Raw genomic sequence first — 17,267 nt, 5'->3', positions numbered from 1 at the left:
AAAGTTTCTTAGTATGTTCAGTGAGATATTCATGTTTCCTATATAGAAATTTTAACCTAGAGTTTGCCTTTTTAATTACACCAAGATAATTAACAGAAGAGGTTGGCTCAATAACCTGCCCATTACATGATACATTTAGATAAGGATTTAACCGCAGTTTGGGCTTGGAACCAAAACTAATGGACTGTTTTTCTTAAGGGAACCATGTCAGACAAGGTACCTCCCGATCGCTAGGCGGACACCAAATTCACAACGCCACGACATCAATATTTAAAAATGCAGTAAGCATTATGGATAAAAAAAATGATAGTGTTATCTTCCTTAACTTGATACTGAAAGTTCTTAATAATTATGTTTAATAATCTATGTTAGCGTTTCCGATCGCCAAAATCGCCAAAGGCGATTGAATCTTTCAGCTGGCGATTAAAGTTTAAAATGTGAATGAAAATGGCGATTGCAAAAAACCTTGATATTTCTCTATAAGTATATAATATTCCCTACTTTTAAAGAGAACTCGGTACTGATTTCCACATGTAATCGCCATAAAAGTTCCAGGTGGTAATAGATAGTCCACTGATAATAGATAACCGGATGCCCTTATCGTATATTCAAGCCACATAAAACAGTCATGTATGCTGACAGATGCATCACAGGAAATTATCGGGTAACTTTCAAGTCGCAAAACTGTGATTTTTAACGTCCAATCGGTTACGATAATGTTTATGGAGGCGGAGTTATATAGCGATTATTATTTTTGATTGATGTCGGTCACAGAGTAAGCGTTTATCGCAGGTTTATTAACAATGAATCACAGTTGTAGCATTAATACGTGATATAAAACCGGTAAATAAAGCAGTACATTATAGGCTGTCTTGGGCATCATCATCACACCTATTTACCGTACTGTAAACAATAATTAATTATGAGAAGTTAATTGCAATTGGTGAGCAGTGTAAAATTACTTACGGCGAGTAAGTTGTGAAAAACAAAACCCGTAAATAATTTGATGCGGTAACAAATTAAATTCAGTGCATGTATATTTTTTCATGTCTATTTGTAGAACTGATTTACACCGTTTTTCTACAGCCACGTGATAATAACTATTCACTATGCATTAATACCCGTATGCCATGTAGAACCCGTGTTATAAGAAAGAGCGCGAAATTTTTGCTGTCGTCTGCAATGCCAAGTTCTACGCATGCAAAGCATGCTTTTTTAAAAACAGGCGATGTTTTACTAAATATAGCCTAGCCGCTCAGTACATGCAGTATTTAAGACTTACAAATTTACCGATACGTTTGAATAAATTATGCAGTAAATGTATTTTTCAGGAATCAAGAAGCACCAGACTACTGTATGGCAAAAATTATTGGGAAAAGGGGGGGGGGGCAAATAGGAGTTAGGCAAGACCCACCCAATCAAAGACCGGGACATATCTGAAAGTTCTAACATTGTATACCGTTTATGCCAGTGCATGAAAATAAATATAAATGAAAAATAAAATAAAACATGTAATTATTTGATTTCACGTCACAAATAATTTATTTAAATGTGACTTCATTGATAATTTAATACAGTCATTATTGATACCTATAGATTCATGATAATGATTATGTCGTTCATTGAGCAAATAACGTTATAATGTGGGTCGTCATCGTAGTGCTGAAATTTGGCTACTAATTTTTTTTCCTTAGCGCCAACCTAGATAATCGTATAATTATAAATTTCAGGGACCTATACAAACAAATTGTTTGTATAGGTCCCCGTAAATATCTATGGTAGTCCGTACTAAAAAGCTTTTTTCAAATATTTGTTGCATGTCCCGAGTGCCATGGAATTAATTACTAGCGGCAACTTAACAATTTATGTAAATCAGAAACAAGATAGGCCCTGAGGGATTTGGGAGGTTACAGGTACCTTGTCTGACATGGTTCCCTTAAGAAAAACAGTCTTGGTTCTATTTGTCAGGAAGTCAGATATCCAGAAGAAAGCATTTTAATTAATTCCATAGTATTGTAGTTGGTATTAGAGGTGCTTGTGGGGTACTTTATCCAATTATTTAGAAACACCCATAATGATGATGTCAGTTTGCGTACCTTGCTTATTTGATTCGGTTAGGTTCCAGAGGAATGTGTTTTGCAAGAATGGGAAAGTCTAAAGCCGTGTTGGAGGTCATATAAAACATTATTTATAACAAGGTGGAACCTGTTTCAGCTAGTAATAACATGTTCAAGAATTAAGCAGCAAATGCATGTTAGTGTCATTGACCAGTAATTTATTGTGTTGTGTTTAATTCCATTTTTATTGACAGGACATGTTTCCCATCAGGTGTGATTTTTCCAAGAGACGGGGACTTTTAAAAGATTGAAGTCAGGATTGGGGATATTTAAAATTTTAATAACAAATCACTATATACTTGTAAAGTAACTTTGATTAAGGGAAAACAAACAATTTCTTTTTAAGACAAAAAACACTAACTGGTTGAGATAAGGATATTTAGACTATAGTTCTGGCTACCATAACTTTAAATGTCACTTTTTATGATTTTTGACTGGCGCGACAGGTCTGTCATTACTATATAAACTGTGCGCTGAAGTTTTTATAGCTATTTAGACTATAGTTCTGGCTACCATAACTTTAAATGTCGCTTTTTATGAGTTTTTACTGGCGCGACTTTATACAGGTATGTCAATACTATATAAACTGTACGTTGAAGTTTCTTTAGCTATTAAGACTACAGCCCCACCCACTTCAGCCAAATCATTTGACATGTAATATATTTCGTCACTGTCACCCAGTTCTCTTGTATGAAACAGTTTAGTTCTTTTATAGCTCATTTATATCCAAAGAATGATTACTCACATTCAAAGAGAATCTATAAAATTCACTAACATGCGACAACTCTGTGTTAAAACTGAAAGTGAATTTTGTTCTTAGCAGCTTACGTGCACGAAAAGTATTATTAGAGTAAGTGTATTCTCCGGAACCGTTCGAAAACACAGGTGGTTAGCGTGTGGCTATGATATTAATTAGTAAAAACATCATTTTGAATGAGACCTAATCAAATTATAATGCAAAATCAACTTCTCTTTAAAAATCAGTAGCAAATATTTATATAACAAGGCATTCAACTCAAAATGACCAGAAAACAGGGTGCATCGCTTTGAACAGCCATAACTTCGTCAATTGTACAGCAATTTCCATGAACTCCGTCTTATTCAACGCAGAAATGAATTTCCTTTCTGGAAATGTACATATATTGTAATAGTATTTCATAATCTGGTTCAAAATTTAAGAAATAACATGATACACATGAAGCCTCGTGTGATTTTATACGCTGACCGAAACGCCATATAACCCCTTTCGCATGACGCGGCTCTGACAGTGTGATTTGAATGTGTCAATAGAAAACTGCATGATATTCAAATATAAACATACCATATATTTCGGTGGCGAAAAAATAAACTCAAAATAAGCAATTTGAGTACATATATGATGTGGTCTCCCGTAGTATAATATTTATCTACGAACACTATTGCGTTGTTTGAATATGCATGTATTTAATAACACGCGTTTCATGCGATTGATATGCGACTAACAAGTGAAAAAACACTTTGGGTTCAGTTCAATTATTTAGAAACGCACATTTTCCAACTTTATTTCAAAGTCAGGATATACACAAAACGTCTTTTTATACATATTTCTTGTTAATTCTATAAAACATGAAATCAGCATCGTAGCTATGCTGAGTAACGACGAGTCACAATTTTTGTCAATAATATATGCCAACGTCGGCAATTGTTTAAATTTAATCATGTTATTCTAATTGCGTATGTAAGCAAAGATGGCTTATGGCGTTTAACACTTCCTCGAGTTTTAACATAGCGAGAAGAAGTTTCCGGCAACGTGATAACTAGTAACTTATAAAAATACATTTAAATTTTGAATTTGTTTGAAAAAATGTCCGTGTTTTTGTAAATTGCGAACAAGGCTTAATTTCTCGTCGAAAATCTTCGACTTATTTGCAACACAGTCCATTTGATGACGGAAATATTTCAGTTTTTCGCAACAATTACTAAATAAATGGATTCCAAAACCGTTCCATAGCACGAAGAATTATGTCCGTACTGTTTCTGAAACAGTCATATAATTATTTGGGGCGGTGGCATAGGCATGTCAGAGATGTTTTAGTTTTAATTCCAAACTTTTGAAATCCTTCACACATATGTAGTGTCTGAGGTCTGGTACCGGAGTATCGGGTGTGTGTGGTGGGAGGGGGGGGGGGTACCTTTTCCGGTATGGCGATCACAAACCAAGTTCGCATGCTACACAACGGTGCGGAAAAAAACCTCAGTTAAACTTTACACACAGAAAATAAAACATGACGTTAAACATGCATTCATTTTAATGCAAATTGGAAATGCTTCATCATGAAATCTTTTGTAATCCTTACTCAGCCAGCGTATCAAAAACTTCTGTATGAATCAGTACGAATTAACGGTTAACTTGTATAAAAAAGAGATGCATGACCTCGATATCATCTTACATTGCATGAATGAGGTTATCATTAATATTTTAATTTTTTTAATAATAAGATACATTAATTAAAAAGTTTGGTATTAATGAGCATGACGTTAAGCAATCTGCAGCCATTTTGAAAATTAATATTTTTGTAAGTGTACCTTATCCGACAATAGCCTGCTAAAACAAAGCATTTTGAATACGTCGTAATTGTAACAATAAAACAGTATCATAGTTTCTGACGAAAATAATTCCCCACAATGTTATAACATAATATACGGACATGTACATTACCGTGCTGACCAAACAGAGCATAATTTTATTCAACTTGAACATGGTTCTGATATATTCACCGAGATGATTCGTATCAACGCTTTACCCGTGTATTCGCGATAACGTTTGAATGTCCAATTAATTGGCTTTTTATATTTACGGAAAACTCCAAACGGACCACGGCAATTATGTTAGCTTATGTACGATTGGACGATTTTGCAACGTTACGACGTCATTGACGTTACTGCCGTTAGAAACGCAGTTAGCAATACAAGAGAACAGACACAACGAAACATCTAGAAATATTTCAATCAACGAAAAAATGTACGACATCGCATTGAATCAAGAGACGCGCAATTTATTCCAGCTTACCCCAGTTGGAAGGTATTTCGTATCCTAAGGGGGCTATCCAGCTTTTATGAACGACGTGATTATGCCCATGATTGCGAAACTTGCAGTCGAAGTTCACGAAGCAGGAGTATCATGCAGTGAGATGTACCTAATAGTAAGACGGCGAGTGCAGAACTACGTCCTCGAAGAGGCTACAAAAGAAGGATGTCTATGCGCCAGGCCGCGTCGCAGAATACGGCGTACGTTTTATCGTAGATCTTTGAATAAATATAAAATAAGTCCGCGTTAACACTTCAATACATTGCAAATGTATCGTCTTAATCGATGTTCATTTGATATCATTATAATTTGTATTGTAAAAGATATATTATATCTTGTATTTTTTAAATAAATATCCTTATTTCATGCCTCGATGAGGCACAGCAAATCATCTTTAGTTCTTATAATTCTTAATTGTATTCCACTGCTGCAACTTTGTTCGTGTCCTCCTTACAAGATAATTTTCAGAATGGGAAGTAACGGCTAACTCCCCGTTCGTTAAAAACTTAAAACTTCAGTTTATCGTTGTTATTTAGAAAACCGTTAATCCGGTTTTCTGATTATTTCGAAGTATTGCGTTTTCAATTTGTTCGTTCGTTAGTTAATTAGAAAAAAAAAAATTTAAGTCAAAATCCAGTATTCCTTATTAACGCTGTTTAAAACCCGGTCCTATCTCGATGCATCATGGCTCGATTGCTAATTGTCGGCAAAGGTATTTCTTAAAAACTACCCCGGGATACTCATAAACATTCTACAAAGATCCCAGTGTATGGAACATGTACTAAAATATACTCCGGAGTATGCCCGGGTGCTTTTAAACGTATTTTTCAGACGCGGCGTTCATGGATGCAGATTTAAGAGAACCAGAGGTACTTTTAAGAGTGTGCCTGAGTCGACAACAACCAATGGGGAGTTAAAACGCTTATTTATCAAATGATAAATCGACATCTAATCGTCTAAGTTCCAACTCAATTTTCACACCTATTGATACAAACAAACGCTTTCCTCTTGATATAACAGAACAGAACAGAACCGAAGAGAACAAAAAGTGCTGCACAAATGACAAGGGCTGTATTGATGACAATGGCTGCACTGATGATGACAAGGGCAGCACAGATTACAAGGGCTGCATTGATGGCAAGGGCTCCGCAGATGACAACGACTGCAATGATGATTTCAAAAGCCACCAATATGACAAGGGCTGAAGAGATGGCAAGTTCTGCATTGATGACAAGGGCTGCAATGATGATAATAAGGGCTTCACAGATTACAAGGGCTACATTGATAACAAGGGCTGCACTGATGACAAGGGCTTCATCAATGACAAGGGCTGCCCTTATGAAAAGGCCTGCACTTATGACAAAGAATGCACTGATGACACGGGCTGCAATGACGATGACAAGGGCTGCACTGCTGATGACAAGGGCAGCACAGATGACAAGGGCTGCAATGATGATGCCACCAGCCGCATAGATGGCAAGGGCTGCGCAGATGACAAGGGCTGCATTGATGAAAAGGGCTGCAATGATAATGGTATGGGCTGTACAGATGATGACACGGGCTGCAATGATGATGACAAGGGCTGCACTGATTATTACAAGGGATGCACAGCTGACAAGGGCTGCTCTGACGAAAAGGGCTGCGCAGATTACAAAGGCTGCGCAGATGCCAAGGGCTGCGCAGATGACAAAGGCTTCGCAGATGATAAGGGATTCACAGATGACATGGGCTGCGAAGATGACAAAGGCTTCGCAGATGATAAGGGATTTACAGATGACATGGGCTGCGAAGATGACAAAGTCTGCACAGATGACAAAGGCTGCGCAGATGACAACAGTCTCACAACTGACAAGGGATGCACAGATGCCACGGGCTGTGCAGATGACAAAGGCTGCGCAGATGACATAGGCTGTGTAGATGACAAAGGCTGCGCAGATGACAAGAGTCTCGCATATGCTAAGGGATGCACAGATGACAACGGCTGCGCATATGACAAGGGCCTCACATATGACAAAGGCTGCACAGATGACAAAGGCTGTGCAGATGACAAAGACTGCGCAGATGACAATGAATGCCCAGATGACAAGGGCTGCGCTGATTACAAAGGCTGCGCAGATGACAAAGGCTGCACAGATGACAAAGGCTGCGCAGATGACAAGAGTCTCACATATGACAAGGGATGCACTGATGACAATAGCTGCGCAGATGACAAAGGCTGCACAGATGACAAAGGCTGCGCAGTTTACAAAGGCTGTTCAGATAACAAAGGCTGCGCAGATGGCAAGGGATGCTCAGATGATACGGGCTGTGCAGATGACAAAGGCTACGCAGATGAAAAATTCTGCGCAGATAACAAAGGCTGCGCAGATGACAAGAGTCTCACTGATGACAAGGGATGCCATGATGACACGGGCTTCGCAGATGACAAAAGCTGCGTAGATGACAAAGGCTGCGCAGAAGACAAAGGTTGCGCAGATGACAGGAATCTCACAGATGACAAGGGATGCACAGATGACAAAGGTTGCGCAGATGACAAAGGCTGTGCATATGACAAAGGCTGTGTAGATGGCAAGGGATGCGCAGATGGCACGGGCTGCGCAGATGAGAAAGGCTGCGCAGATGACAAGGGTCTCACAGATGACAAGGGATGCACAGATGACAAGGGCTACGCAGATTTCAAAGGCTGCGCAGATGACAATTGCTATACAGATGACAAGGGCCTAACTTATGACAAGGTCTGCGCAGATGACACGAGCTGCACTGATGACATTGTGTGCACAGATGACAAGGGCAACACTGACGACAATTAATGCACAAATGACAAGGGCTGTGCAGATGACAAAGGCTGCAATCACGACGAGGGCTGCAATCATGACAAGAACCTCACTGATGAAAATGGCTGCACTGATGACAAGGGCTGCACACATGATAAAGGCCGCACCGATGACAAGGGCCTAACGTATGACAAGGTATGTGTTGATGACAAGGGCTGCAATGATGATGACAAGGTCATAACTGATGACACTGGCTGCAATGATGATGACAACGAGCTTGAGGATTGCGTGATACTGGGTGATGACAAGAACCGCTCTGATGAAAAGAACATGCAGCCATTTCAGGAAGACGCCAATTGTGGCTTTACAAAGAAGAAGGCGTCGGGCACAGGATGGCAACTCCTAAAAAGAATCCGTGTAGTATTAAGACGATTATGTTGCATTCAGAACATCAAAGACTAAGACGAAAAAATTGTTTGTGCACGTTTGTTATTGAATTTAAATAAAGTTTGATAAACATAATGTTCTTCATAATCTTTCTGATGTTATTTAATTAAATATTTAACCAAATATGAATTATATACAACCTCGTAAGTGAATTTGCATGAACCACAGAAACACAGGTTTGTGCCTACGGAATGTAATTGAGGTTATAAGTCTGCGATGTTAAAATACAAAGATTTGCAAAACATTATCAACCGCCTATTGCCGTCGTAATAAAACCGACTGTAATTAATTTGAAATTTAATTACCTTATAAATACATCTTGTCCAGTTAATGGAAGTCTTAGTATACTTTTATATAGTATGATAAATCCAACAAAAACACATATTTTTCTTCCCTTTTTATCAACGTTTTGGCTTACGCATTCTTCGGGATAACACAAATAATAACATAAAGCGGATGCTACGTCATTGACTTAACGTACATTAAATAGAGGAAAATAATTATTATATTAATGTTATTATTATTTATAATAACATACAGTGTCACACTAATTCACAAATAAAGTGGTTCAACACTCGGTCACAATAATTAACTTGCAAAGTGTCTTAACACTTTTACCAAGATCTTTATTCTTTACTTATTGCTTTTCAAAATTCGACTTACCATAAACATCAAACATTGTTAGAGATTGTAGTGTCTGAAATATCTCGCGGTGATGCATCAGGTAAATTTTAACTAAGAAACATATATATGGAGATCACGCTAAGGAACTTATACATTTAATCGTGGGAAACAAATGAATAGAATCAATAATCCAAGTTTATAAAAAAAAACACACACAGCATAACCTGTGGTAAACGTACCCGCAAAAGATCATGGCAATATGATGAACCATACATGAACAAATCCCGAACCGTCGCTTCTCTGACAAACTCACAATTCGTATTTTCATTTATGACAAATCATACCTATTAACAATAAATGAACTCTTACGATATTAAATACATATTAACTTTAAGTTCTATTTTATTGTCATACTTAATGAAATAAAACAACAAACATGAAATGAAATGACAACCATGCATAAATGTTCTGAAAACAAGGCTTAGAAACATTGTTTGTGTGTCAGTTTTGCTTAGTACGCAATACATACATATTATCAACACTGAAGTCTAAAACGATACACTCAGTTAAGTTTCCTGTATAACAATTGAAGGTTCCCTACATGCGCTCCTTCAGTCTGTCCATTTAAGCGAAAGTAGCCTTTCGTTTTTGACATTTTGATTGCTCTGAACCTGGTTGCTTTGACTCGACTGCCATATTTCCATCTTGTTGTTTACAATGTACTTAAATTGCCACAAAGCGCTAAAGGATATACAATATTATCGATCTTTTTATTAAGTTCCTGACGGTTGTCTCACAACGTGTCAATCCAGCATCACTCCACTGTAGCTGCTCTATCGTCACCATTTTCCAATGTCCCCTTGTCAAATCGTCATTCATTAGTCACAATAGTCTTGTTTTGGAATTTGATGGTCACTTCTTTTTTCTTTTTAAGTCATTTGAACGAGATTGATTGCTGTTGTGTATGCAAGGTTAAATGTATCACAGATATACACATTAGTTTTTCACATTTTCTGAAGATACTTTTACAGCTAGGTATCTGTCAACACTAAACATGTGCAGATTTTTAAAGTCTGATACTTCTTTCTTACTTTGTGTTTGATCCCTGACAAAAACCGGTATGCTTTGAGATGGTTTTCGTCAACAATAGACTTTTTTTCCAGTCTTAAAACTTGAAAAGCTAGTTACATCTCTGTCCAATATGTGTAAACCGACATGATGAATTGCATGTCCGCAATGACCCCAATTTTATGAAGCCGAAATCTCAGCAGTGTACCACATAAATCTTTCAGTAGCACACGTCCACAAACGAGGCAATTATTGAGGGGTTTCAAAATCGTTTTTGCAGATGAATCGTAGACAGCTCGAAGCGTAGATGTTGTTTTTTTTAAAGGTAATTACAATATGATGTGGAAGGTAGTGTTTTCGACACTCACTGTGATTGCTTTCTACCATTTGTATAATTCCCTTGATTGGAAAGTGTTCATCCTTCAAAATTATCTCATATATTTTCATCAGTTCAGGTAACTGCAAAACTTCGTTTTTAGTGAAATCAGTCTACAAATAAGCATACATTGGTTTTCTAATACTCCATGAATTTCATCTTTGAACGGTCATGTGACACTATAGCGCCCGTCTTTAAACGTTATATTGATTGGAAATTGTTCATTGCAGTTCAATCTTTTGATCTTAAATCAGGATCTATTATGCCAACTGTGTCCTCGTGCCAAAAGTCTTCAAAATCAGTTTCTTTTGCTGAGATCTAACAACTTCACTTAAAGTAAATGAATCGTTGGAATTATTTCATTAATGATAATATCGAAATAAAATAAATTTGCAATCAATCGATTCTGATTCCGATTGTATTGGTACTTGATCGGCTAATTTTAGATGCCTCAACACAGATTTGAACACACTTTTTTCCGAATTGACAATGCATTTTTCCAGTTGTTCCTGTAAAGGTAGGCACAACGTTTGCAGTAATAAGCATTTGAATGCTATCATTAAATTTGAGTTTCATGTTTGATATCTTGGCTTCAACACTTCGCTCTTGCTACTACAAAAACTTATCATTGTTGATCCTTTGTTCTCCAGCATATCACATAACAAGCTCCGCTGTCTTGTTTTTCGCTGTGACCCACAGTCTAGTAGTATTCGTACTTCTTTTTCCATGATAGTCTTTGATAACAAGTAGTTGATTTTGCCGTTTGCATGACGACGATCTATCATGAAGCTTAAAAACACATTTTATCATTAACTTACTGTTTTTCATTTATTCTTATATCATTTTCTAAGTCTTGTGTTCTCACGAGCGTCTGTGCGTTGGCCCATTGGATAACATCGTTTATATTCAGGTATTATTTCATCAGTTTGATTTTAAATAAATAATGGTAACTTAACTATTGATAATAGAAAGATATACTTAATCGCACACAATCTGAAGAAACAAATAAACTAGTTGTGTGTTATTGTAAACAATCAGGTTTTCCAGCACTGACTGGTTGGCAAAACCGCTGGTTAAAGTAACACATGCATATAGACATGTGTTAAGTCAATAAAACGAAATTACGAAATAAACATTAAAAAATCTATAATATAATTTACAGGCATAATCAAATGTACCAATATTGATGGAGAGTAAGTTGATTCCTTTTTCCCAGTTCCTCATTTTTACTCGAATAAGGAATATAAGGAACAGTTCCTCATTCCTCATTCAAGCTTAACACATTTGATATAGGGGTTTACAAAAAATGATGCATACAATTCTAAATTAAATAAAAACAAAATAACTCGAATACATTTACTAATGTACATTGTATTATGTTCGTTACATATTCACGTTTCTTCTTCGAGCTTGCATAGGACTTCTTGTTAAAACCGAACTGGCTTTTACTACTTCGAATACTAACTTTACATAAAAAAAACCTAAAACATATAATATTATATTATGATATTAGTGACCACATTTAATATTAAACAAATATTTCGCAAGAATATTTATTACATGTGTAATATTCAAGTGTGTTTTACAATACATTTACAGGTTCAAGTTAGATATCAAGTGCGGTAAGCATGAGATCGAGCTTTTTGTTGTTTTATTTTTATTTTTTGAATAAATTAGTGTGTTGGTCTATTTCTTGTAAAAAAGGCCGCGAAGATATGCAACTTCGAGAGACCTTAGTTTTAATTTACATAATTACAAAGAGCATTGTTTTTAGTACTTAATTCATTACCAGTAAAAATGCACACCTAAAACAAGAACATAAACTTCTCAAATTGCAATTTATTGCGAATTAATATCTTATTTTGACATCAATTAACGGCACGTTTTTTTTTTATATATTTATTATTGTGAATGTACACTTTGATTTTGTCAACATTTTCTAAATGCGCTTATATATGATACTACCATCTTTTGGCAACAAAACTGGTCTATAAGATGTTAAAGGGTTTTTATTCGATTTCACGTTGAATCTTTTGTTGTCAAATGTTATAATATGACATGATGTTAACTGATGAAGTACGGTAATAAAAACCATCCTTGCTGCTTAATTTAATCGAAATACACGCAACATCACAATCAGCTTGTTAACTTACGAAGTAGGTGTTGAAAGGAGAATTTACGATGCATAAGCATTTACATACACGTCATTACCCATCATTGCTTTGATAGTACGGTATGAATGGCGAGATAGAATGTGGTAGTTAACGTTGTTTCTGAAAGTACACACTAGTCATAGTGTTATGTGGTTAATAATATTAACATAACTAATGCAGTTTTTGATAGGGATACAAAAGTACACATCTTCAATGCCTCTTGAGTTGAAACGTAGAATCTACATACCGGGTAGTCAATACATTAGTAAGAAAGGAACACTCCTTAATTGGTTTAATATTCGCGGTTTCCCCAAGTCATTCCTGGGAAACCGCGAATATTAAACCAATGTTCATTTCTTACTAATGTATTGACTACCCGGTATGTAGAATCTTAGCACATAATGCTATAAAGGAAAACCGACATATTTGTACTTCTTTCAAATTTAACTGCTACACATTACGCAAAGTAACTATGAGTGAAGGCGAACAGCATATCTTTAAAACCGACTTTGACAATGCTCATACTACGCTATATATGTTACACAACCTGTTCGGCCACATTAAAGGGGCCTTTTCACGTTTTGGTTAATACACAAAATAAAAAAAAATGTTTCAGATTCGCACATTTTCGTTATAGTCGAAAGAACATGCATTTGCAATCAATCGATTCCGATTGTATTGATACTTTATCGGCTAATTTTAGATGCCTAAATACAGACTTGAACACATCTTTTTTTCCAAAATGCTTATGCATTTTTCCAGTTGTTCCTGTAATGGTAGGCACACCGTTTGCAGAAATTAGCATTTGAATGCTATCATTAAATTTGTGTTTCATGTTTGATATCTTGGCTTCAACACTTCGCTCTTGACATTCAACTCAAATGAGAAGAATATTTAAAGTATGATATTTTCGTGATATGTTTGTAATTCGTCTTGAATCGTGTGCTTCACACATCATATGTACATTATTTGGAATTCACATATTGTGCATGGAACAGTCATGCTTTTTCCCCAACTTTGACGTAAATAATGAAGTTTAAATGCTTAACTGGCGCACGTGAATGATAGCTTTATTCACAAAACAGTACTTTGATGGTAATGATTAACAATCATTCCAATTGGGATTCTTGTTGGTAATTGCGGGAATTCCATTAAGGTGTGATACTGGAAACGATATAAAACATGCTCAGTATTTATACACGTTCAATCAATTTTAAAATCATTGAAACCTTTGAACGACAACTGGAAATGTCTCTGTTAGGCACCTCCGAATATCTTGTACCGAGTGATGCATATGATCAGCAAAAAAGATCCAATTCAACGTGTTTATTTTTAAAACGATTTCTAAAAGTGTTGGCCTACATCACTCTGAGCTTTGTAGTAGCCATGTTTGTGAGATTGTGTTTAGACCGAAACGGTGTTTTGGGAATAGTATCAAACGTCACAACAAAATCAGTAAACGAAACAGTAAGTAGTATATTGTATATTTTATATATTTTTTGCCCATAGTATTGTTATATTATAATATTATGCCTATGTTAGCACGCATTATTTTTGTTGAACATACATTTGATATTTTGAAATGTTATAACACTTAATTGTTACACAAAAACCATTATTGTATCAAAAATGACATAATAAATAAGAATCAGTGCCTTAAAATGCTTTATTTTACATTCCAACATCAGAGAAATCAAACGGAAAACATTCCGATGTTCCAGTTTCTCACAGGTAAATAAGGACACGTGTTTTATCGGTATGATAAGCCTTCGTAGTACTTGTATTTTGGAATACACACCACACAATTTAATATACCTGTTGGTTGAATAATTAAAACTGTTTGCTGGCTTTCAGGCAATGAACCGGATTCCATTAGCCAGGAAACCGTTTACGCTGCGTTTACCATCGACCAGGATACTTTGAAGGGTGAGTTCTATATTTAATTTTAGTTTTAAAACTGTGACATGGAATTGTACTTTTACATTTGTAAGCATGTGAACATGAACAACCGACGAATATTTAAGGCATCATGACCATTCAAAAACTGAATCTATCAAGCGTTATTTATTTTCAATTATTCATAGCAGTGGGATAATATTAACACCATTTTAACACATGCTATTAGTATAATTCGAATAAGGAAATTAAAAAATATATATTCTAAAATAAAAATAAGTGTACCATTCGTTATATGAACGGTCAATATAACTTATTTTAAAACGTTAATTACTAGAAAGGTCTACATAAAACTGTGTGGTTAATAAGTAATAATCCCGTCTTTATGGAGGTCTTTATATAATATTACATTTAAAAAATAGTTATATGTGACATGTTGTGTAATTATGCCCGTCATCCCATATTTGTCGAACAAATATTCTTTCCAGAATCTCATATATTTCGATGGAAGAAGTCAGAGGGATCTAATTCGGTTCTTCAAAGTAATAATGACCCTTGTATCGTATTAAAACAACCGGGATTGTACGCAATGTTTTCACAAATAACGTTCAAGTTCAGTCCATCGTCACTGGATCGTGTCGGGCACTCTCTCTACGTCATAAGCAATGTAACTGGAAACGAAACCGAAACCATGATCACGAAGAGGACCCTTGATAAACCCCAACTCACTCCGAATACCTACGTGTATTTGCTGCCAAGCAATATCAACGCGTTCGTCAGTATTGGTCCAGGCGATAAGGTGTGCGTTAGCCCTTCGACATCGGATATGGTTTACATATCGGCAGTGGACAATACTCTGACGGCTGTAAGATTTAAATCCTAATGTATGCACTTACACAACTGTCGATAGGATTTTCCACAACTACCTCGATCTGTAAAAGATCTCAGGACATCCATCAATCATTATTTATTATATATTTATATTAGACATTTTCACAGAGTTATGTACTATTTTATATAATAATGAATCTCAATTATTGCCAACAGTGCACTCATTCTATATCGATGTCATACACGTATTACCGGTAAATATCACACCATACATAACGAAGCTTGCTGTTTTACTATTAAACAGAGGTTTGCGATATTTAACGATTCATTTTTCAACTTAAGTCTACCTAAGTATTTGTTGGATAGATAAGGTCATAAATGATTCACAATAAAACACACACACACAATTCTAAATAATTTAACAAGAAGCACGGTACGTCTATCAAAACAAACGACATATTTATTACCTTTTTGGTTAATGAATCTCGTGATGCGTCAGTATATATTTATACGAGCACTATTTTTAGATATGAGCATTCTTTGTCTAGAGTGAAACAATAAAGGAAAGCCAAACATACAATTTACTATATTAATTCTACAATTTCATGTGATATTTTGTAATCAGTTTAGTCTACTTAAAATACACCATAAATACAACACTTTAGTGGTTATGTATGGTAGCGTATATGGTACACCCCAATAATATGGTCATGCCGGATTAGTTTATATCGACTTACTGTGAAATAACATGGCATGTCGTCATAGTTTTGTAGGTGTTTCCTCTTAATTTGACTCGCCATAACAACATTAAGTTGAAGGCTCGACGTAAATGTTTCCGGCATGACGGCATGATATGAAAAGGTGTCATAGCGTAAAAAAATAACTCATCTTCTCGACTAAAACTATGATTGCAAGTCATTTTCACAAGAGCATGACGCCAAAAATTATGTTGATTTGTCGACTTAGATCATGTCGACCAAATATTGTTTCGGGAAAAGCCGGAAACATCTACGTCGAGACTACAAAACTATGGCGACATACCATGTTATTTAACAGTAAGTCGATATAAACTAATCCGGCATGACCATATTATTGGGGTGTACCATATACGCTTGCGTAGAAAAACCTACAAAACTATGACTACATACCATGTTTTTTTCACAGTAAGTCGATATAAAATAATCTGGCATGACCATATTATTGGGGTTTACCATACACGCTTCCGTACATATACGCTACCGTAATTAACATTTAAACATTTTTACTATAACGGTATACGGATTGATATTGAATGTAAATTAAAATGTAAGGTATACCGGTATTGTTTTTTTACGCCAGGTGGTAGCACACACTACGCTTTCAGGACAAGCATTAACCGTTATTTTCAAAATGAATACATATTTACGTACATTTATTGATGAGTCACAGTCACATAAAATCTTTTTGATGGACTTATAATGCCAATTTTTGAACTATTGGCAGTGAAGTTTGGGGCTTTGCTATGGGTATCGCTATTGAACGTCGCCCTATGAAATTTTGCAAACAGATCATCGGTGTTAAAAGATGTACACAAAATGATTTTGTATATTGTGAACTTGGTTGTCTTCATTGTCAATCTGCTAGATATGTAAACATTATTAAATATATGATTAATTTAATTACAACATCAGAAAGCTGTTTTCTTAACAACAGTTCACTTAATGTTTGTTAAATAACTTTACAAAAATTAAGTTCTGAACGGTGTGATTATAGTCTGCCCAGCCCGTGTGCAAACCCCTAAAAACACGTTGATTCTGCACCCTTATCCTAAGCATAGTTCGGTGAACGCATCTTTCAAATCTTAGTTATGAACATACATTTTCATCGAGTGCTTCAGACTAGTAATTTACTAATTTAGGTACAGCACGACTTTTA

General features: G+C 35.6%; 1 protein-coding gene across 1 annotated transcript; it reads left to right on the top strand.

The window, feature by feature from the left end:
* Positions 1-6,026: 6,026 nt before the first annotated feature.
* LOC127881426 (prestalk protein-like) lies at positions 6,027-8,420 on the top strand. The gene is made up of 4 exons (XM_052429305.1): positions 6,027-6,053; positions 6,420-7,272; positions 7,327-7,974; positions 8,020-8,420. The coding sequence occupies exons 1-4, from the start codon at positions 6,027-6,029 to the stop codon at positions 8,418-8,420; spliced, it is 1,929 nt and encodes a 642-aa protein (XP_052285265.1).
* Positions 8,421-17,267: the final 8,847 nt, after the last annotated feature.

Source organism: Dreissena polymorpha, chromosome 5 (assembly GCF_020536995.1).
Source record: "Dreissena polymorpha isolate Duluth1 chromosome 5, UMN_Dpol_1.0, whole genome shotgun sequence".
NCBI lineage: Eukaryota > Metazoa > Mollusca > Bivalvia > Myida > Dreissenidae > Dreissena > Dreissena polymorpha.
This window is presented reverse-complemented; position numbering and strand designations above follow the sequence as displayed.